At 37.8% G+C, this 24,064-nt stretch overlaps 1 protein-coding gene and 1 long non-coding RNA gene across 2 annotated transcripts in view; one reads left to right on the top strand and one right to left on the bottom strand.

Moving 5' to 3' along the window:
• Nucleotides 1–2,645, top strand: part of LOC134288225 (uncharacterized) — a 226,746-nt gene extending 224,101 nt beyond the window's left edge. The window contains exon 2 of the long non-coding RNA XR_009997826.1: nt 2,409–2,645. This is a non-coding gene — a long non-coding RNA (uncharacterized LOC134288225). The remainder of the gene's footprint in view (nt 1–2,408) is intronic.
• A 4,755-nt stretch (nt 2,646–7,400) lies between these two features.
• The window catches only part of LOC109412524 (ubiquitin-conjugating enzyme E2 variant 1), a 35,989-nt gene continuing 19,325 nt past the window's right edge, over nt 7,401–24,064 (bottom strand). The window contains exons 3-5 of the mRNA XM_019686147.3: nt 9,919–10,061; nt 9,728–9,853; nt 7,401–9,654 (exon numbers count right to left, since the gene is read on the bottom strand). Of these exons, the coding sequence (XP_019541692.1) occupies nt 9,514–9,654; nt 9,728–9,853; nt 9,919–10,061 (410 nt within the window). The 3' untranslated portion in view covers nt 7,401–9,513. The remainder of the gene's footprint in view (nt 9,655–9,727; nt 9,854–9,918; nt 10,062–24,064) is intronic.

Raw genomic sequence — 24,064 nt, 5'->3', positions numbered from 1 at the left:
GGTACCACGTATGCCACTGCATTTTTATATATATAGATATGGGAATATGCGGTGTTCTTCATATCTTAAACAAATAATAACACTGCTAAACAAAATTTAAAAAAAATCGTATTATGAGATGAGAAAAAAAGAACAGGGTTTTGGAACCCTAGAAGTGTCATAGTGAAAGAATTTTCGAAAAAATATTGGACTTCACATTTAAAGACCGAAGTTTGAATTGAGAACTTGGGGTGTTCAACTGATATACGCATTAGAGTTGCTAGGGTCCCAAACCCCTATTTTTTTTCTCATCCCATGACGCGAACTAGTGTTGAACGGCGTCATGAGTTTCACAAATTCCAAAAGTACAATAAATATTCAAGCAACTTCTCTGAAAATTTGGCAACATTTTGTTTTATCTGTATTAACGAGATTTTTAGCCCTAGGCTAGTTCATCTCGGGACCCACGCTTTACTTCCCTTCCGAAAAAAGAACTCAAATTTTGTGAGTTTGTCGGGAGTGGGATTCGATCCCAGCTCTTCGGCGTGATAGTCAAGTGTTCTAACCATCACACCAGGTCTGCTCCACATTTGGCAACATTTCATTGAGAGGAATGTCAATTACCGTAGTTTAATATTTCATAGTTCTACCTGCTACTCGAATACAAATAAAAATGTCGCACGCCGTGAGCTTTGATTATTTACATAAACTTTCTAAGTGTTTGGCACCGGTTTTTTTTTTGTTTTTAAGCGCGTTATAAATATATTGGTAACTTGTCGGTGAATTTGAAAACGTTTCATGGTGAAACGAGAGTTAAACATGTTAGTTTAAGTCTATGATTGAACTGAATTAACAGCCCAATGTTTTGGTATTCCTAGGAAGCTTTGTCAATCGTTGGTATAATGTTTAAGATATTGAAGCTTTTAAAGTAAACCTAAATGCTAATCGTTTTACTACCCAGCTTTTATACGTCATGTTACTAACGTCTCTTCCGTGAATTTAGAAATTTTACATTTGAATGATCATCAGTAACAACAATTTTAAGCTTTCAATTTCAATTTCATTGGAGATATGCAAACTACCGCTTTATCTATTGGCGATTAAAAGTAGAGGTTATGTCGTGAAAATTTTGAAGTTTGAAAGGGAAATACCAGTTCCCCATCAGTTAAGTCATAAATTTTTTGGTGAATTTATCGATAAAATTAATTTTTTTACCCCGGTCCCACATTAAATTTTATCTGGAATGACTCAATCACTAAAATACGAAATGGGATTTCACAAAACTTAACCTCACTTTAGGAGGCCAATAAACACGTCAAAAACCCTTACTGAGTTTTGTACCGTGTGCGCACCTAACTTTGCGCAGGTCCAAACTTTGCGCATTCTTGTAAAATAACGAAACAAATAACTAAATGTCAACATATTCACCAGTTTAATCATTGCACTAGCATTGTGTGAACATAATCATTGTTTGACAAATATTTAATGTCCATAAAATCTTTGTTTATGTTGAATAATAAACAAAAAATACACAAAAATGTCAAAATTTGCCTCGCCTTAACACGGTTGCCAAGAAGTAACTCTACTAAAAATCAACATTTTCCTCGATAAAACTGTGCAACGATGATTAATTTTGCAGTTAATTGACAAAAAAGGTGATATTCTAGTAATATCAATCACAGTTCGTAAGAAATTTTTCAATTTAATTAGTAAATAGTGGTGCGCAATGTTTGGAACCATTATTTCACTGTGTTCCTAATTTTTGCGCACTTGCAGTAAATGCTTGTTGAACGTGAATACATGACTTATGAACCATTTAAATATTATGTAACACCAGTACTGATAATTTCAGGCCTGCCTCTCCGCCATGTAGCCAATTTTGTATAGTAGGGTGGGGCGGGGCAAGATGGGTCGCATAAGGATGGATCACCATAACTTTGTAAATACAAATCGTATTGGTTTGTATTCGTTCGCTACTCTTTAATACACTAGTAAGCTATGCTAAAAGTCGATAAAAAGTTCATTAAATACAAAATATGATGTTGAACGAGCAGTTTTAAAAAGTGATCGATTTTGCACCGTGAAAAAAGTGCGGGGCAAGATGGGTCACCTTTTAAGTAATTCACATTTTCTCAACGAAAAACGTCAAAATATAAGATTTGTTCCGCATTCATATATGCTCCATATCCATACTGAATAAACAAGAGCTACTAGTAAACATTTTATAGATTTATTTGGAATATAAAAAACTTTACGATTTGAGTGGTCCTAAGGCGTCTTGAAAATCGATGTTTTCACTAAAAAAATATCATAATTTTATGTTATAATTTTGAGTGTTCATTCCGCTTGATTGAAGTCATTTATGAGATAGTCTTGTAATAAAAAATAAATAAATTTTGAATGCTCCAAACATACGTTCAAAATTGAAGGTGACCCATCTTGCCCCGCGGCCGTTTATATGGAGATTATATGGAATGTATCGCATAAGAAAAATGGCTAAAAACCATTTTATTTTTTATTTCCAATGAGAGTGAATAATTTTTCAATCAATGCTCCAAACTTTTGTATATTCATGCTGGTCATCTAACAAAATTATTAATCTAAACAAAACATGAGTAATGCGCCCAAAAATGGCACTGACCCATCTTGCCCCGTGACCCATCTTGCCCCGCCCCACCCTAATTAGTAGAAAATTGTATGGACCGTAGCACTATGGCAGGCACTCTCCACCTGTCTACAATGAGACGTGATTTGTGAACAATTCTTCATTTAAATTTTCCGGCGGTCAATGTTAGGGACGATTCAATTATGACGTCCACCATTTTTAAGATTTTTAGAACCCCCTCTTCCCCTGGGCCACCCCGTCACGCTTCATAGTATACCTAATATATGGCATATCACACTTTCTCAGACAACCCCAGCCCCCTCCCCCCCAAAGATGGACGTCATATTTAAATGACCCCTTATTGTTCCTATCCGTAACGGTCACTTCATTTATCAGGAAGCTTTTACCTTTGATCTTTAGCCACAGGAAACAACCCTTCATGAAGTTTGGATTGTTCACACGGTAGGTGCCTAGTACGAACCGCAGACGAAATCAAGAACTCCGGAGGCCTCCGTTCCCCCTCCCTCGTAGGACAAAATATTTCAACAAAGATCAATTAAGGACACACTACCTGATCTGAATAACTTTAGTTTAATGGGCAAACATTTAATAATAGCATTTTTGATTACTTTTTTAAGCAATTCATAGCATGCGCAAAGTTAAGAACAATCGAAGATTTTGTGCGCAAAGTTAGGAACAAGGCAATGAAATAGTTTTTCTAATTTAAGTATTTTTTGGTTAATATTATGATTTTTTTTTATATTGCAGACTCAAAGAAGGATCATTAGTCTATCGTATGAGCATATTGTTCATGATATATTTTGTTTGTTTGTATTTTTTATAACGACTAGAAATTTGATTTTTCTTAACTGCGCAAAGTTTGGTGCATACACGGTAGTAGTATCGCTTACAAAATATATATTCATTGCGAGGAATGATTAACACGAGAAATTGAAATAATATTCTATGAAGTTACCACATTTTCATTACACTTTTGTGCTGATTCTGCGAATGGAGTGACGTGAGAAAAGTCGGAGTCGTATATCGAGGTGAGAAATCTCGACTCGAATGAGGTGACTCTCCATTTGATTTACACGGCAAGTCACTTCATTCGAGAGTGGATTCCTCATCTCGATATACGACTCCGACTTTTCTCACGTCACTCCATTCGCAGAATGAGCACATTTATCAAGATATGATATGATATTTTCAAACCACTGTAATTTGCGAGCGTTTCAATGAAATGTTGTCAAATTTTCAGAGAAGTTGTTTGAATGCTGTATCTTCGGAATGGTGTTTGTGAAACTTATTAATATGTATTTGTTTATGATTTGAAGAGCCAATGGAACATCCTATGACAATATTACCATATATGAACATATTCAATGAAAATAGAGGAAAATCTTCAAACAGTAAAAACTTTGGTTTCCCTCGATGAAACATTTTCAAATTTTCGGAGGAGATACTAGAATAGTATATCTTTCGAACGCCGGGTGTGAGTTTGGAGTACATTTTTATTTGTTAATAGTGGTATCAGGCACACCGTGCGTGCATATTTACTCATATAAGAAAATCCTATAGAAATGGCTCAAAATCTACAAATCACAAAAACTTAAGTTGCCCTCGATGAAAGATTTTCAAATTTTCAGAGGGGATACTAGAATAGCATATATTTCGAATGCCGGGTGCCACTTGGGTGGACATTTTTATTTGCTAATAACGGTTTTTGGCACACCGTGGTCCTTCGTTTGAAAGGAACGTTAGTTCTCCGTTCTCTAAAAAACAAAACTGAATGTCTCGCAGAGCTGTTCTCAGCTTTCCCAATGAAAGGATATTGGGTTCTGAGAGAGCGAATGTTGTAAGTGATCTACCCAACCATCTCGCAAAATAGTACTACGATGGCATGCAGCCGGTCGAAAAACGGAAGTTGATAAATAATTGGTCAATGCAGAGTATCAAAAGTCCTACATAATTTTGTGAAGAATGATTTGCCTTTTTATGTGGTCACTTAAATGACACGACAACGTACAAACGTCGATTTTGGAATAACAAAACAACCATAAAAACTATTGAACGCAAGAACGGTTCAAAAGAATTCTTTCTAAAAAAGAATTGTTCAATTAAGAATGGTTCTCCTAACAGAACTGTTTTGCCCATCTCTCGCGCTAGTCGCGCTCTCATTAGTGCGATTGCCAAATTTCACGCGGCCTTGATGTGTCTCAATGACGCGCAACACTTGAGGAGTCGCCGCAATATTATTCTCCCAAATAAAGTAAAAAGAAGCAATAAACCGCGTGAACTTTTGGGAAAATACCTAAAAGTTCAACCGAAACCCTTACACAGCACACCGTCTATCGTTGCTTCGATCAGTCTAGTGAGATTCTCGGAAAAACCGCTCTCGTCCATGATTTTCCATATCTCTGGTGTGTCTGTGTGCTCGATACCGTCGTATCCGCTTTGAAATCGATGAACATGGGACATGGTATTCACGCATTTCTGGAGAATTTGCCGTACGGTGAAGATCTGGTCCATTGTCGACCGGCCATCGATGAAGCTTGGTAATATCTCACGAACTCATCCGTTTAAGGTGACGGACGACAAAAGATGATCGGGCGACAACTTTTTAGGCGGCATTCAAGATGTTGATCGCTCTGAAGTTCTCACATTACGCCCTTCTTGTGAATGAGGCAGGTTACGTTTTACTACCGCTATGCCGGTAGCCGTTCAGTGTCCCAGATTATGACTACCTATCAACCGATGAGAACAGGTGGTTAAATATTTTCTGGGCCCATCTTGATGAGTACGGCTGGCTGCTATACCATCCTTACCTGTTGCTTTGTTGGTTTGATGCTGGTGAATTGCATCCTTAACTTCCTTCAGTGATGCGGCTGGATCATTTCCGTCGTCTATTGCACTAACGTAGTGATTTGCTCCGTAGCCGAGGTGTTCATCGATGTTCTGCTTCCACCTTTCAATCACCTTACATCCATCCATTAAGAGGCTTCCGTTCTTATCCCTGCATTTTTCGACCCGCGACACGAAGCCGTTGCGTGTTGTGTCGAGTCTCTGATAGAACTTCCGTGTTTGTTGAGAATGGCATATGTTTCTTTAGGGCCCCAGACGACTATTGAAACAAGCGGTCCGCTGTATCGTATCGTTCCACGTTCTTCCGGGATCCATGCTGCAGCATGGAGAGGGCACATCGAGCTCCCCCTTGTCAGGCAATGCTGCTTCGAAATTTGGCGCGTATGCTGAGGGCTCAAGGCATCGTTACTTCAGTCGCTCAAGGTTGTACCGTGGCGCAACTGTACGCACATTGTCGATGACGGAATTTTACCGTCGGAAAATTTTGGGCGCATGTATGGGTCACGTCGATAATGTTGGAGAAGTACCGTCAATCAATCGGAACGTGATCGATACAGTTGCTGGTGCCCTAACAATTGAATCTTCAACGTGGAGCTCCATCGTCGATTAGCATTAGCATTAAGCGAGTCGCACAACTTCGTAGGTGGTGCAGTCCTAGACCGCTGTTATGAGGGTTGCCTCCTTCCCGTCCGAACCAAAGCACAAAGATTCGGGACTACTCTCTGGCTCTTAGACAAGACTGACGCAATCCTCCAATGGTCGAGCACTGTCCTGGCCACGTCCTTGCGACTGCTGAGGAATGGGAAAGGATGGTTAGTTTTGAACACCTATGAAAAATGTAGACAACTCTACGATCTCTCAGGCCTAGGTGTCACGGGAATTTGGGTGTTGTTAGTGGAAGGGTAAACTCCAAAGGATACGCTTGGTTAACGTTCAGGCCCACCATTGTTAGGCTGCTTCGAATCAGTTGCCTGCCCAATTCATCCTTGTTTCCTCGTCATCTTGTTGGCATTTGGTTGAATTACTAGATTCTTCGGTTGATAATTGTGCTCATTCTGCGAATGGAGTGACGTGAGAAAAGTCGGAGTCGTATATCGAGATGAGGAATCCACTCTCGAATGAAGTGACTCGCCGTGTAAATCAAATGGATAGTCACCTCATTCGAGTCGAGATTTCTCACCTCGATATACGACTCCGACTTTTCTCACGTCACTCCATTCGCAGAATGAGCACAAATCTGAAATATAAAATAATATTAACATCGTACGCCAAATAAGCTACATATTAGTGATACGCTCGCCACAGTTACATATTTTTAAAATATTATTTATATCGTACGATACATTTACCTGAATCCTGCTGAAATAAAATGTTAATTAGCAGTACATTGAAACACAAATACTACAAAACACAAGGAAAAGAGCATCAAACTTTGATCTTGGAATATTTAAAAATACGGTAAATATCAAGATCAAAATTTGATTTGGTAGATCTTACACCGCATCGCACCATTCTAAGGTGATCTACCCACGTTACGGGGAAACGTGGAGCTCCATCGTCGATGTCATCAAAAGCCGATAGTAACAGAAATTCAAAAGGGAAAGAGGAGGTGGGTCGGCCACACGCTACGCAGGAGCGGAAACGATATCTGAAAACAACCATTAGATTGGAGGCCAATAGGACTCGCAGCAGAGTCTGGTCCAGACTAGAGGCTCATGGCGCGTAACCTCCACAAGGAAATAAAGAAAGTGGACAGGCAATCGGCCAGAGCTTCATGACTGAAAGTAAGGAAGATAAAATGAGAAAAAAATTGAACGAACTCACCAAGATATCTTGTGCCTTCCAATTATTCCATCATAGATGTTGGTCCACTACTGTTAACAATCAAAACAATTGAAACACAAGGAAAAACAATGAATTTCGGACGAAATGAACTACGCATGCCACACAATTCTTGCAGATTTTTACCATCTTTATTCGGTAATGCTGTTTTAAAAGAACGAAAGCTCCATCTCGTTGATTTTCTTGGTTCCTCTAGGTAATGTCAGTGTTATTCTGATTCGATAAAGAGAGGATGGGAGTTTGAAGGTCTAATTCTAGGAGGCTCTATCAAACAGATCAGTAGTCAGTACCGCGCTTAGCTTCGTTTCGCGTCATAGTTGAACGAAATTTGAAAGATTTGATACATCTAGTTGTTTTTTTTTTGTCGGGCATTGGAACATATCAGAACGTCACGGTTTACTATCAAAAAATTTCCTACATAAGAGTAATCCTGGACCACGTGCTCGTTGGAGGAAGTATATGCTGCTGCACAATGTAACATAAGATTGGATAATATGTATAGTTAACGCAGCTATCTCCGATTAGTCTAGCCTTGTATATTCTACTGGCTGGAAACAATTCCTTACATCCCACTTGCATGTTACTCACTTCTGGTATAAAGACATTCACCTCTCACTGTTCGGGCGAAGATCGTGATGCGATACCTCCTAAATGTATACTACGGGCAAAGCAACGATTAAGAAGCACTAAAGATCGACTCTGCCATCGACTCACGAAATATCCTAAGGTGATCTTCTGGATTACTTTGAACTGGTGAAAACAAATCGCTACCGAGAACGAAGGCCCTTTCTTCACGGTAAAATAATCTTCTGGACAATGGTTTGTTTTCTTGAGAATAGTATCCGCATTTATTGTTTCCTTCTTCGATCATCAGCAGTGTTAGAGTTAATATTCTAAACCGTTATCATCAATTTCACTTAAGTTTGTCCTACTACAGTATGTTATCATCATTTTAAATTTTCGATAATTCAGTGCACTGAAGGAAGGGATAACTCTTTCTGTATTTATCGCGTCTCGGGTAATAACTAGAAATGAGCAATAGTTTATTGAAAGTAGCAGAAGATATTCAAAATTACAGCGAAATAAATTTTAAATCATGAAACCGCAAAAAAACAATGAAAGAAAATGACAAATTAACTTTAGACAACTACAGCTTTCCAGATGTACTATGACACTGAAAACTTGCAAGGAAAACATAAAAATCCGAAATTGCCCGGTTATCAACAGATCAGCTTTTAATTAACAGTTCTTTGTCTTTCGATTACATTTCCAGTTTCTTTTTTCGTTTTCGCGTTGGAGTCGTTCACGATGTTTCATTGATCATTTATTTTTCCATTGTCGCTCTACAGTTTTTAGTGCTGTTCAAATGTTTTTTAACGGTTTTATCATTTATTTTGAATATTTCATTGCAAAATTTTGATTTACCGATGCTGTTTTGCATGAAACTTCCACTCATTTCCAATTATTACATTGCATAGCTTCTAAGTGTATTCCTTCTTTGAGTGTTCAGCGACTACCCAGTAACATTTCAAGCCTCATAACGATTGTAAGAGCAAAATTTGCTCGTCATGAAACTTAGAATGTCACTCGCCATAATTCAAACCGTTTGGAGTGTGGTGTAGGGTTACTGTAATTATCTTTTCAAGCATTGTTTTTCCATTTCAAACCCCCTTATCAACAGATATCTCTTGCGTCTTTTTCTCTCTTTCTTTCTTTCTGTCTCTAGGAATAGTAGGAAATATGATTTCTTTTTCTGAGTGGCTGTGAATGTATCTTGCTTTCTTTTTTCTTCACTAAAGTGCATTTGTTGGTGACTTTTGCAGCAAGATTCTTGGCTCTTGCTGCCAATGATGGTTTATATTAAGCAGGATATTCCATTTCTTCTAATCAACGTAACGAAAAGTGGGAAAATTGTAGAACAGCAGCAACAGTAAATGTTGTTGAAAGTACCTAGCAGACTATACTTAAATCTCTCTGTGCTGTGAAGATAGAGTGTAGCAGTAGATAGTGCGGGTATTTTCTCGTTTATTTTACAAGGATCTCGTTTACAGCAACAATAATAGACGACTGTCGTGCAATCACCCACACGACCAAGGATGACGGCGACGCAAAACAACCAAAACCAGCAGCAAGAGTGTAGAGTTCCACGATGTATGTGTATTATAGCTTGTTCCGGGTTGTAGTTATGCCTTTCTTAGTTTCCCACCCGTTGCTTAAAGCCACTAGAAGCAGCTTCCTTCCGGTGGCTGTGTTAACTTTAGATTTTCCTTTAACGTCATAATCCTACGGATCTCTTGAAGAATTGTCTTAATGGTATGATCACGGTTCCATCTGTTCAGCACGGGAACCATCCGATGATCGACCTGCAATCAAGGTTGGGAAAATGATAGCTTTGCCCCTGTAGTCGAAACCGCGAATTTCCAATGCCCAACTTACCACTCCGTTTTGACTATTAATGCAATTGATGTTGATCTTTGACATAAACTTTAGCGTTGGTGGTTCGTCTGGATAACGTTCACCACATTCCACTTTCAACGAGTACATCCTATTTTCATATGGTGTCTACAAAAATGCGGGAAAAAACATTATTGAAGAGCAGAGATCATTGCAGCAGATAACAAACTTACTCTAGGCGGGCCGATGATCATGCCAGTCCAGTGAGTGAGGGTCATATCATCATCGTTCTCCAATCCCCAGGAAATGGTGCCATCGCCTACTCCCTTTTGGCCTGCTTCCAGCTCTTCCAGGAGCCGAAAATTACGTGGTACCACTGAAAAAAAAATGACGTTTGTATTATTCGTTCCAAGTAACGTTCAGTTTCGTGTGGTAAAAAATCATAAACAGCAAGACACAGTAGTAAACTCTCGGTAACAGGAACATTATCCGGAAGTTTCTTCAGCTCAATCCGGGTTATAAGTTGGGTTGGTACAACTGTCTTGAAGTTTATAAATTAAGCATAACTTTTCAATCCGACGTAACTCGAGAATGTAAACAAATCCGGGTTTACTGCTGCATGCATGATTCATAAAGCAAATTGAAGAATCCACAACACTGTTTGATGATTTATTGCTTAATTTGTTTAACTAAGCATATTTTTTGAAACGACGTATCTAACTATTTTGATGTTTACAACTTTACTGATAGATACACCGTTTTGATATATGAGAAAACCAAACGACGTATCTAGCCAAAATCAAAAGTAACAGATACACCAAACTGGCACCATACAAAAGCGACGTATCTGGTATGACGTATCTCTAACCAACCCGGTGTATGTGTATTTTTGTCAAAATTCATTGTGAAAATGATATGGAATGAGTAGGTTTTGTTCCTTACCTAGTGCGTGCCATATCCCTGGTGATGTTAAGCACGAAAAAACTTATGAATAGTCTTTTTATAAAAAACTATTTTAGTGAAATGATCATCAACATTGACCATGAATTTACTCAGATCAGTGAAAAAGTTAGATACGTCGATTTGAAATTTTTTTTTTTGCTAGGTTTCTAGCTGCACTCTGAATAGAGTTGAAACCTCTACACTAGACCCGAAGATAGAAAAGAGTACGTAATCTTTCAGAAGCAGTTTGCCAGCCGTACGCGGAAAATGATATCCATTAAGACACTGTTGCAACTGACTCAGAAAGTTACGGTAGAAGATTGGAAAGTTTTCAATTGGTCAGTCAGTCAGAATTTGCCTATGTAGTGTTATGATCACACGGTTTGTGTTTGTCTCCTTGTTTGATTTTGTGGTATGGTTCAATATGTTTTTCTTCTCGTTAAGTCAGTGGTCGTATGTTTGTTTTTTTCGTCGAATCAATCAAACCCTGTATGTTAAAATATAGTCGATCCTGTGTCAAATTGTTTTCTTGATTTCGCTAATCGTTTTCTACTTCTCTGTGTTCATCTCTTGTGTCCTTAAATTGTTATCGGTCCAAAACCCACAGAAACATGCAACTGAACTTCTGATATTTTTCTGTTGGCTCAAAATACCATCTAAGAGATAAACAAAAATACGTAAAGTTGGTCAGTTGATTGCAATAAAATTTTAAAATAATAAAGATTGCTTGTCAACTATTATGTATTCGTCCCCCTACAAATACTATGAAAAATGTTCAAATTCGTTCAATTGTCCTATCGGTCCTACCTAGATAAACCATGTCATTTTCTCAAGCGTAGCCTAGAAATGTCAACCTAGTCATACACAAGTAACGTTGTTCAGTTAATAAAAGCCCGTAACGCATCATTATAAGGTGATCTATCCACGTTACGGGACCTAAATTTTAGTTGCACCAAACCGCGCTGAAATTGTGCTGAAATTGCGCTGAAATTGGACCTAACTTCTTCTTCTTCTTCTGTATGGCTCTACGTTCTCACTGGAACTTGGCCTGCCTCTCTCCAACTTAGTGTTCTTTGAGCACTTCCACAGTTATTAATTGGAGGGCTTTCTTTACCTGCCATTGCATGAATTTTGTACCTTGTGAGGCAAGCACAATGATACACTATGCCCAGGGAGTCGAAAAAATTTTCCCGACCGGAACGGGAATCGAACCCGCCGTCTCCGGATTGGTGATCCATAGCCTTAACCACTAGGCTAACTGGGGACCTAAATGGAATCCAAAAAGTCGACTGGAGCGAGGTAAATGTTTGCGCATTTTAAAATAGCAAGACTCTCTGCTACAAACACCGTAGGATAGTGTCTCATCGCCACTGAAATGTTTATGGCCGTAGATTCCTGATCCAGTAACTTTTGAGCCATCTGTATAGAATTTGATTGACCCTGGTGAACTGTGGGACTCCGACTTCCCCAACTGCGCGTGATATTTTGCGCAACTTGTAGGGAACATCATGGTTCTCCACAGGTCTCATCCAGTCTTTAATCATTTTCATTACGGGCCTGCTTTGAAAGTACTGTGAAATGCTCAGGTGACCAACGAGATCACCTGGCATAAACTTTTCAACATGTTTAAGTCTTAGCAATTCCTTTTCTGCTTCTAATTACACGTACTCGTGCAAAGGAAGCAGATTAAGGCCTTTTCTTGTGTCATCACAAAATGACTTCTTCAAAATCATCACCCAAATTCAACGTTACACATTATTTCACCAATACACTTACTTAACCCTCGAGCAGTCGCGTCTTTGACTACCTGCAGCGACGTCGCGCTCACGCTGTGTTCTACATGCGTGCTTATTTCATGGTGCGTGTACTCAGTACACGACGCGACCGCTTCTGGGTTAAGGACAAACGTCTTGACATCCCGCTTCAACAGTACATGACAACTTCAGATGCACGAATCTCAAGAAGCAAGCTTCAAACAACAATGCATTTTATTATTCTGTTCTTGCTCACTTGTAATAAGCTTGAAATAAAAGGTCAGGTGCGCTGGTTTTGTTTACGATGAGATTTGTGCCCTCAAAATCGTGAGTAGGTGCCAAAGTCGGCCATTGTGGCGGTCATTTTGGGATTCTAACAAGTCTGTCCTTAATAAAATAAACGCTTACTCTTTCCTTGAAATTCTCCACTTTACGCAAGATATTATTGAATCAAAATTTGAACACACTAAATACCCTCTGACAGCTAAAAATGCAGATTGAATTACTGAATTACATATGTTCGCTGCTTATAGGGGCCATATAGCCGAGGCGGTAAACGCACGGGTATTCAGCATGACCATGCTGAGGGTGACGGGTTCGATTCCCGGTCGGTCCAGGATCTTTTCGTAAAGGAAATTTCCTTGACTTCCTTGGGCATAGAGTATATTCGTGCCTGCCACACGATATACGCATGCAAAATGGTCATTGGTAGAGGAAGCTCTCAGTTAATAACTGTGGAAGTGCTCATAGAACACTAAGCTGAGAAGCAGGCTTTGTCCCAATGAGGACGTTACGCCAAGAAGAGAGAGATATGTTCGCTGCTTAACTTTGTATACAGTATTGTTTTGAATAATTCAATGCTTCGAAATATATGAAGTAAAATATACCCATCATGAATGTAGTAAAGATAAAGATTGACTTTTATTATGGTTACCTAGGTTACATAGAAAACTGTATCAAAATCGATACTTTATTGCCCTTCAATGGCAATTGAGTAATGCGACATGCACTACACTAGGGATACAGGGTCAGGTCTTTTTTACGCGGTTTTAATTTACGCGGCCGCGTAAAAAAAAAATCCATACAAAAAAAAATTTCATCGTCTTATTTTTGCATGATTCGTCGAGAAATGGTGAGACTTTTTCTTACGCGGTTTTTTGAAATTTGAACTGAGTTTTTTTTACGCGTATCGTATCGCGTACGCGTACGTATCCCCCGCGTAAAAAAAACCTGACTGTAATGTCACAATAGATCTAAAAACTGGTCGCAGTGACAAACTCGAACAGGAATCAAAAAAATACATACAGGGTGTTAGCACAGACAAACAGACGTAACACCTTGAACGATTTTCATGGAAATCCATCGCCCAGTTCACACTACCATCGCCTGGTGGAAAAGTTGCACGAATCACTGTGTTGTGCAATATCGTCAACAGAAGGCGCTAGTGTGAAATGTCAAACGCATAGAAAAGCGATGCGCGCGCCTCTGGTTGTGAAAGTCACAACTATGAAAATTTAAAATGATCGTTAAAAGCGTGGTCGATGGAAATTTCGCAAGTGTTACGTCTGTTTGTCTGTGGTGTTAGGTTCGTGAGTGCAAACTTTTTAAAGGGCGATAGAAGACCATAAATGGTGAAAACATTGTTCAACGCATATGGTCAAATCTCAACCGTTACGTAGTTATTGAACTTTCCATGTTTTTGATTATGTATTATTGCCAAAACTGGCTATAACTTTAAAATGGTCAAACTTATCCCAGTCAAAGATAATTGACAAAAACACATTAAAATGCACTAGTTTTGAACTATTTGCCCAAGAAAACATAGTTATTTAACTAAACCAATTGATTCATAGGTGCCATTTGATAGAAAATTCAATAATCTTTCGAATGAAGGTTAAAAAAACTGCGATAAACTTGATCATTTTCAAGTTATAGACAGTTAAGGCAATAATAGTCAAAAACATGGAAAGTTCAATAACTACGCAACGGTTGAGATTTTACCATATGCGTAGAACTTTTTTTTTCACCATTTATGGTCCTCCATCATCCTTTAAAAACTTTGCACTCAGGAACTGTTGTGAACGAGCATTCGTGTACCCCATGATCGGCTCGGCTCGTGTCTATCACAAGATGGATAGACGACGACGGCCGCCGCCGCCGACGATGACGAACATACAGCAGAACAGCAGAACGCCATCATCTGCAGAAGCAGTCAGATGCTGCCCGCGCGCGCTCTCCGCGGTGTTATTTTTAATATGTTGTGATTAATTGTAATGTTGTGTAATTTGTGTACATAGTCTGTAAATAAATGTGCATGTTTTTATTATCGTAATGTCCGGGTGTGAAGTGTTTTATTCGGCCACATAAGTACATTTTCCGGACATGAAAGGAACCTAACACTCTGTATATAAAAGATAACTACAATGTTTGATTGCACACAACAGTAACACGTGTTTGATGAACAATTTGAGATCTGAATTATGAAAAGAATTCTACGTGCGTAGAAGGGAATCGAACTCACAACTCCCAATTCGATAAACGGGCGCTTCTTTCCTCCGAGCTACGGAGCCACTCCTGAGCCGTTTCCTGAAGGTACAAAACTGAACTCGATTCCACTATTAATGCACATGGTTTGTTCCTTTTCACAATCCAAATCTTCTTCGGATGGAATTAGATGAACATCTACACGTTTCTGTTGTGTGCAATATGCATGAGTGTCAGAGCGGGAGAGGAATTATCTTCGAAAATTGTCGCGAGCTTCGGGCACTGTCTATCCGATGACTTATCGGTATGACAATTAGTGTGCCATCAGATAATATATTTCAAGCATAATTTTTCAAATCGACGTATCCCCCTGGCCAAGTTCGCAGGGGTTGACGGTATTAAAGTGAAGGAGTTTCATTTTTATTATTGTAATGTAGTGTTCTTTAGTGAAACATATCACCTTTTTAACACTTTAATGCGCCTCCAACGGTTCATCACGAACCGGCTGCTGCAGATGGAGTATGGCTGATCATATGCATCAGACATGCTCGATAAACATGGAGGATCCGCCAGGGCTCATTAGAGTCTATTCCCAAGCAATAGTTCCAAGTCGGTTGGATTTAAGAAGGTTTTGATGATCGTTACAAATTCTAATAAAACTATTATAGGATTTGTGACAGGTTTTGGAACCTTTTACAGCCAGCTGACTTCAAAATGTTGTTTGGGCTCTATTTCCCACGTTTCTCGGTTGAATTTGATTAGTAATTTATTAATGTCAGTCGCGTTTTTTTAGAATGTTAGTTGGTCATATTTTTTTTAAGTAAAGCACTTAAAATCGACCGAAAAATTAATAGTGGGAAGGAGATTTGCAGCACTTAATTGTGTTGATAGATTCGAAGCTAACGTGCGAACGCTTATACGCATTGTTGACGTCAATGCGTTCGACGTGACATTCTGGACAAAAACTGACTGCTTTTTACGGCGTAAGATCTACCATAACAAATTTTGATCTTGTAATTTTTTAGCTTTGTTAATTTAAATGCAGGAAAATTCCAAGATCACAATTTGTTCTACTTTCTTTTTTTGTATTGTATTTTTTATTGTTAATGAACCATTTGTTTCAGGAGGATGGATTCAGGTAATTTTTGTCTTCAGACTCTAGTTTAATTTAAAAACACTTCACTAATACTTCACTTTTGCAAAAGAAAATAAAAAATGAATAACTCTTTTAAAGAAAAACTAGAAAGGACGAGCAAATTCCTTTTAATTCTACTACTGTGCTATATGAGGCGAGTATTGACACATAATCGATCAGATGACCGTAAGGACGTGGCCAGCGCCGTTATTGACTTTCAAATGTTGAACTCTCGAATTGTGCACATTAAGAATGATTAGCTAGTCCCAAGCCTAACATTCATTGGTACTCTGTGCAACTTCGATTGCTCTGGTCAATCACGGAGTAGCAAATACGATGTGTACGGTTATCTTCGAATTTTATTTCTTTGATATTGCCTAGAATTTTGAACATTTTTTTGAAAGAAAAGTGCTACATATTCTTGCATATGAACACTAGAAAATCACTGAGAAATATGTGTTAAATAAAGATCTAATAGTACACCAATTTTGGAAGAACAGGAAACTACGTCGTATAATTAGTAATTACATATTTAATACGTTGTTGTGGATTCATGACGAAGTAGAAAAACATCTTCCAAATGATATTTCCTTACAAACTAGGTTACCACTCGGATATTCTCGCTTATGTATTTTTTTCGGATTCTTCGATGGACGATCGGAGAATCAGCGAGCGGTGTGAACGAGTGCACATTAGGGTGTCCCAAAATAGAAAAAGTGTCAAAAAGTTAACTTGCTCGCCCTTAGAATGATAGATTAGGGTTCTAGCAACAAAAGTTTCATACATGAAAACTCAATAAAAAAATATTTAGAGGTTGCACGCATCGAATTTATGGAAAATGGACGATTTCTGATATTTTTACCAAGAAAATGCTAATATGAGTTGAAAAATAAAAGAAATAAAAGTCATCAATCAAAGTAAATCATAGTTCTGGGTCCAGCAAACAATGTTTGGAAGGAGTTTAGGTCATCAAAGCTGATTTTATATATTTAACAAAGGCTAAAATATCAAAAAATCGCGATTTTTTTCACCAACATTTTCAAAAACGCTCAATTTATAAGGATTTTGAAATTTTCTCTGCGATTCACAATTCTTTTATTTTATAGCAAATTTTGTGTAGATTATTAGGATATTTTTTCTTCTTTTTATTCGCGAAATTTAACTAAAGCTAATTCTTTACACAATATTGAGATCTATTGTATAATTTGATTTTAAAAGCAAAACATTAGTAAACATATTTGCAGCTAGGGTTGAAATTCAGAAAGCATCAGGATGTTCAGATTCCGCTATTAAAATAAAAAATAAGTATAAATTAGTGACTGGCCTAATATCATAGTCTTAATACTAATATGTTCCAAGGGGTGTTAACCTAAGAAATGTCAATGTTAAAATCTTTCTGCTGCGCAGCTTACTTGTTAAAACATAATTTTCAATCAAAGTTACAAGTTTTGAATCGATGGCTTGCTACTGTTATCTGATCAACAGATGAAATCTAAGGAAAAAAATCTTTTCGTATTCACAAAGCAGGTGTGAACGTAACTCAGCATATGTAGATATAAAACGATGATTAACTCTTAAAACCTTTATATATTGTTAGTAACAATTCAAAGCAACCCAAATATTTCTGAAATTCTTCAAAAATGTACACTTGCACGTACTATTATGTCAAACATTTGTCGTGTGTTGTTTCAATTGCATGGTAGTCATGGAAACTAGTGAACAAAATCGATTAACGTAAGAAAACACGATTTTTTCATTGATTGTGTTATCATTATAATACCGATATCTCAGCTCATGAAAGAGATAGCTCAAAACTGTCTTCAGCCGAAATAATCTACATAAAATTTGCTATAAAATAAGGAAATTGCGAATCGCAGGAAAAATTTCAAAATCCTTATAAATTGAGCATTTTTGAAAATGTTGGTGAAAAAAATAGCGATTTTTTGATATTCTAACCTTTGCCAAATATATAAAATCAGCTTTGATGACCTAAACTCCTTCCAAACTTTGTTTGCGGGACACAGAACTATGATTTACTGAGATTGATGATTTTTATTTCTTTCATTTTTCAACTCATATTAGCATTTTTTGGTAAAATACCAAAAATCGTCAATTTTTCATAAAATCGATGCGTGCAACCTCTAAATATTTTTTGATTGAGTTTTCATGTATGGAACTATTGTTGCTAGGATCCTAATCTATCATTCTAAGGGTGAGCAAGTTAACTTTTTGACACTTTTTCTATTTTGGGACACCCTAGTGCACATTTAATATGGTTGGACCGTTTGCATGCTGAGACCAAAGCCAAACATAGAAAACCAGCTGGTCAGGATTACCCGGTGAGTTCGTTCCTTATTACGTTTTATATTTGAACATGACATATATGGGGATTTCGGAGGGGTAGCCTAAGGAAGTTAAATGAACTGGTTTCCGGGCAAATGTTCGTGGGGTGACCAGACTTTGTCACGAGATAACAATTATCATGTTGTTTTCCGAAGGTCTCCAGTGAATTTAGCTTACCCTGCTACAACAAACCATCAGGTAGATCATTCCGTTCCGGTATGACTCTGCAGCCATAGGTAATCCTTGCGCTGATGGTGGGCACACAATCATCATCATCATCATCATCATCACAAACTAGGATACCACTCGTGAAAATTTGGCGCTATTTCTATGAATGTTGGCTACATTTTTGAAGGAATATGATTGACGCGAGGAGAAATACGATGCAACTGATTTTTAATTTGTACGCAACTATTCGTACCCAAATATTTTTTTTCAAAATCACTTACGTTTTCCATACATTTGGTTGATTATACAGGGTGTTAGGTTTCTGAGTGCAAACTTTTAAAAGGGGGATAGAGGACCAAAAATGGTGCAAAAAATGGTTCTACGCATATGGTCAAATCTCAACCGTTACGTAGTTATTGAACTCCCCATGTTTTTGACTCTTATTGCCTTAACTGGCAATAACTTTAAAATGGTCAAACTTATTGCAGTTTTTTTACCCTTATTCGAAAGATTACTGAATTTTCTATCAAATGGCATCTTTGAACCGATTGGTTTAGTTAAAAACCTAAGTTTGCTAGAGCAAATAGCTAAAAAGTTGTGTGTTTTAATTTGTTTTTGTCAATTATCTTTGAAAAACGCGTAATAATTTGAAATTCTTTCTTTGGCAAAGTTGTGGCCCCTGTTCTACTCTACAATTCGTTCTTTGACATCAAACTTCTAATTCTTATCGTTTTCTTGCAATTTCGATTTAAACGTCGCATTTCAGATCATAAAATTGCAATCGTCATGGTAAGCACTTTTTTTGCGCACTGTGCCACACATTTGAATCAAAATTGCAAGAAAACGATAAGAGTTGGAAGTTTGACGTCAAAAAACGAATTGTAGAGTGGAACACGGGCCCCAACTTTGCCAAAGTAAGAATTTAAATTTATTACGCATGTTTTAAAGATAATTGACAAAAACTAATTAAAACACACTATTTTTAGCTATTCTGTTCTAGAAAACTTAGTTATTTAACTAAACCAATCGATTCAAAGATGCCATTTGATATAAAATTCAATAATCTTTCGAATGAGGGTGAAAAAACTACGATAAGTTTGACCCTTTTAAAGTTATAGCCAGTTAAGGCAATGAGCGTCATAAACATGGAGACTTCAATAACTACGTAACGGTTGAGATTTGACCATATGCGTAGAACAATTTTTTGCACCATTTATGGTCCTCTATCACCCTTTAAAAAGTTTGCACTCATGAACCTAACACCCTGTATACAGTCGAGACTCCTGTTAAATACTGCCACCCACTTTATGCCCACCGCAGTTTCTCAACTGTCTTACATCCAATTCAGCTGATTTTTTAGTGCGATTAGTGCTTACTATATACTCCATCATATTAAAAAAAAATGAACTGAATAGGTTAGAGGACAGCCTTGGAAACGCAATGGGCATAAAGTGGGTGGCAGCGTCTAATAGAAGACCCGACTGTAATTTGATATTTTGATTGGTTTTATCTCAACGGAGCACAGAGGCACACCACAAAGCACTTAATCGACTCAGTAAAAAATCATAGAAAAAAAATGTTTCAACACTTTTTCACATTTATTGCCATAACTCCACAGTGAACGCTGATATCGCTATGAAAATTGGATTGCAAATTGTAAACTTGCTGTAGAATTGGAGAAAATTTTAATGTATAATACTGGGATGTAAAATATGTTCATAAAACAATGGGGAAAAATCAAAATTTTAATGCTTACGTGAAAACCGATGCATGGCTTCGCATAACATATTTAAGTCAGTTTAATCAGTTAACTGAGTTAAGTAAGTAGTAAATATGTATAATTGAAGTAACGTTAATAAATATATACTGGTTTGAAACAACTTTGAACACTTTGGGAAATTTTTGTAGGTATTTAAGCAGTATTGTCCAATCTGAATATGGATTTCTTTAAAATTTCTCAGTATAAAACATCAAATCGAGATTTCTCGGGATTCCTCCTAGGGATTATTTTAAAAATTTGCCCAGAGGTGCAGAATGGTACCAGGAATCGATCCCTGAACTTAGTATTGATGGACATTTTTATTTTATAATAACGATCTGTGGGGGCACCGTGTAGGATTAATGATTAATTTGATTTTCAGGATGATTAATGATTATGATTAATGATTAAATTTGCTTTTATCTGTGATTAATGATTATGATTAATGATTAAAAATGGCTAATTGATTAAAAATCATGATTAGTCATGATTAATCAATCACAAAAAACTGTAAATGATTAATGAAAAATTAAATCTGGGTTATTTAAAATATATTTGAAATTTCAAATATACATATAGTTTCCTGTTCCCAAGCAGAGCACTTATTTAAAATGGTTTCTGATTAAACGAAAAACATTTTCCACCTGGAAAAAAATCAGGAGATACCTTGATCCATACTCTACATGTGCACGAAAACCGATTTTGAAAATATTGCTTCGTTATATTATAAAAAATCAAAAACCAAAAAGTGAGGAAATGGATCCAGTTTCGCCTTAAGGGTTTATTCAAATTGATTATGACGATTTCAAGGGCGTTTCTATAGGATTACGAAGGTTTCAAGGGCGTATCGAAGCATTACAGATAGGATCATAACAGAGGAGTTTCAGGCACATTTTGAGGTTTCAGGGGCATTTGAAACAGAATAAGGAGAATTCAAGGGCGTTTCAATGAGCTTATGTAAGTTACAGGGGTGTTTCAAGGCATTTTCGGGGCGCTTCAAGGGGTTTCGTTAAGAGGTCTCTGAAAATCCTCTAAAATTTTATGAAAACGCCTTTCAAATCCGCCTGAAACCCCCACGGACCCCACGTCATTCACCTGAGACCGCCCGGAAGCTCCGAAAACGCCTACGTAACGACTCTAAAACTCGTAAAAAATAATCAGAAATTCCACAAAATCCCTTCGGACTCTATGTCCGCATCAGAGACCCCCCGGAGCACATAAAACGCCCATGAACCCCATATAACGCTCCTGAGACCTGCATCGAAAACACCTCCGTAACGCCTCCAAAACTCGCAATGAATAATCTGAAATTTCCTGAAATGCCCTGAAAACCCCGTCAACCTCATGTTCACCTGAGACACTCCAAAACCCCTAATAGCGCCTGCGTAATGCCTTTAAAACCCACCGCAAAACCTCTGAAACTCCCTGAAATGCCTCCGAATTCCCCTTGGAACACCCTCTGAAACCCGCCGAAAATCCTCTGATATTTCCTGAAATCACCCCGGAAACGCCCCTAAGACCTGCTCCAAATATCAATAACCGCAGCGTGACCTCCAGGTACTCCCCTGATACCCCTTTGGATCTCCTGAAACGCCTCTAAGACCGCGTTTTAGGGCCCTGAGACCCCCTAAAAGCCCCTACAACCCCCTAAAATGGCATTTACCTCAAGGTATTCCCAGAAACCCCCTGAATCCGTCGAAACACCCATGATACCCCTTCAAACCCCTTGAGTCCCCCTTAAAATGCCCCTAAGACCTTCTGGTGCGCTGTGGTTCCCCACCCCATGGAATGCCCCAGAAACGGCACTGAGACCCGTCAGAACTCCCCTAGATTTCTCTAAGGCCATCTGAAGCACTCCTGAGACCTCGTAGAATCCCTGATGCCCCCTAAGGGGACCCTAAAATCGCCTTAAACGCTCCTGAGATCTCCTGGTTCCCCGTTGAAACCCCTTTTACCCCTATGCAATCAACCTTTGCTCGTCCCTATAAACGCCCCTTGTCGCCGATCCCATAGTTACCGTCATTATTACATTTTTGTATACACAATATTGCAGGGCATAAAAAAGACGCATAAACTGAAATTGCATAGAAATAACCTGCATAAAAGAGGTTGTAGTATTTAGAACAGAATTTAAACTAATTCAAATTGGATGATATGAATCACTTTTTATGATGAATGATTAATGATTGATTAAGAAATTTTTTTTATGATTATGATTACTGATTAATGATTAAATTGCGAAAGCAACGTGATTAAGATTAATGATTAATGATTAAACGATAATTTTGAGTGATTATGATTGATGATTTTTGATTAATCTTAATCATTAATCATGATTAAATTTATGATTAATCATTAACGCTCTGCTTTGAATCAATTGGTTTAGTTAAATAACTATGTTTTCTTGGGCAAATAGTTCAAAAGTAGTGCGTTTTACTTTGTTTTTGTCAATTATCTTTGACTGGGATATGTTTGACCATTTTAAAGTTATAGCCAGTTTTGGCAATAATACATAATCAAAAACATGGAAAGTTCAATAACTACGTAACGGTTGAGATTTGACCATATGCGTTGAACAATGTTTTCACCATTTATGGTCTTCTATCGCCCTTTATTATGTTTCCAGTTCAAAACCGAATTAGCGACATTTTTTCTTTGACTTCCGCTGCTTTTGCCTTGCGTTAAACACAATGTCGGAAGTGGGGCGCTGTATTGTACACCTGGTGCTCTATACAGCGCCCCACTTCCGACATTGTGTTTAACGCAAGGCAAACGCAGCGGAAGTCAAAGAAAAAATGTCGCTAATTCGGTTTTGAACTGGAAACATAATAAAAAGTTTGCACTCACGAACCTAACACCCTGTATGTATTTTTTTAATTCCTGTTCGGGTTTGTCACTGCGACCAGTTTTTAGATCTATTGTGACATTACCTGTATCCCTAGTGTAGTGCATGTCGCATTACTCAATTGCCATTGAAGGGCAATAAAGTATCGATTTTGATACAGTTTTCTATGTAACCTAGGTAACCATAATAAAAGTCAATCTTTACTACATTCATGATGCGATGGGTATATTTTACTTCATATATTTCGAAGCATTAAATTATTCAAAACAATACTGTATACAAAGTTAAGCAGCGAACATGTAATTCAGTAATTCAATCTGCATGTTTAGCTGTCAGAGGGTATTTAGTGTGTTTAAATTTTGATTCAATAATATCTTGCGTAAAGTGGAGAATTTCAAGGAAAGGGTAAGCGTTTATTTTATTAAGGACAGACTTGTTAGAATCCCAAAATGACCGCCACAATGGCCGACTTTGGCACCTACTCACGATTTTGAGGGCACAAATCTCATCGTAAACAAAACCAGCGCACCTGAGCTTTTTATTTCAAGTTTATTACAAGTGAGCAAGAACAGAATAATAAAATGCATTGTTGTTTATAGCTTGCTTCTTGAGATTCGTGCATCTGAAGTTGTCATGTACTGTTGAAGCGGGATGTCAAGACGTTTGTCCTTAACCCAGAAGCGGTCGCGTCGTGTCCTGAGTACACGCACCATGAAATAAGCACGCATGTGGTACACAGCGTGAGCGCGACGTCGCTGCAGGTAGTCAAAGACGTGACTGCTCGAGGGTTAAATAAGTGTATTGGTGAAATAATGTGTAACGTTGAATTTGGGTGATGATTTTGAAGAAGCCATTTTGTGATGACACAAGAAAAGACCTTAATCTGCTTCCTTTGCACGAGTACGTGTAATTAGAAGCAGAAAAGGAATTGCTAAGACTTAAACATGTT

The sequence above is a fragment of the Aedes albopictus genome, chromosome 2 (genome assembly GCF_035046485.1).
Source record: "Aedes albopictus strain Foshan chromosome 2, AalbF5, whole genome shotgun sequence".
Lineage (NCBI taxonomy): Eukaryota > Metazoa > Arthropoda > Insecta > Diptera > Culicidae > Aedes > Aedes albopictus.
The sequence above is the reverse complement of the archived record's forward strand: the minus strand, read 5'-3'. Positions and strand labels throughout refer to the sequence as shown.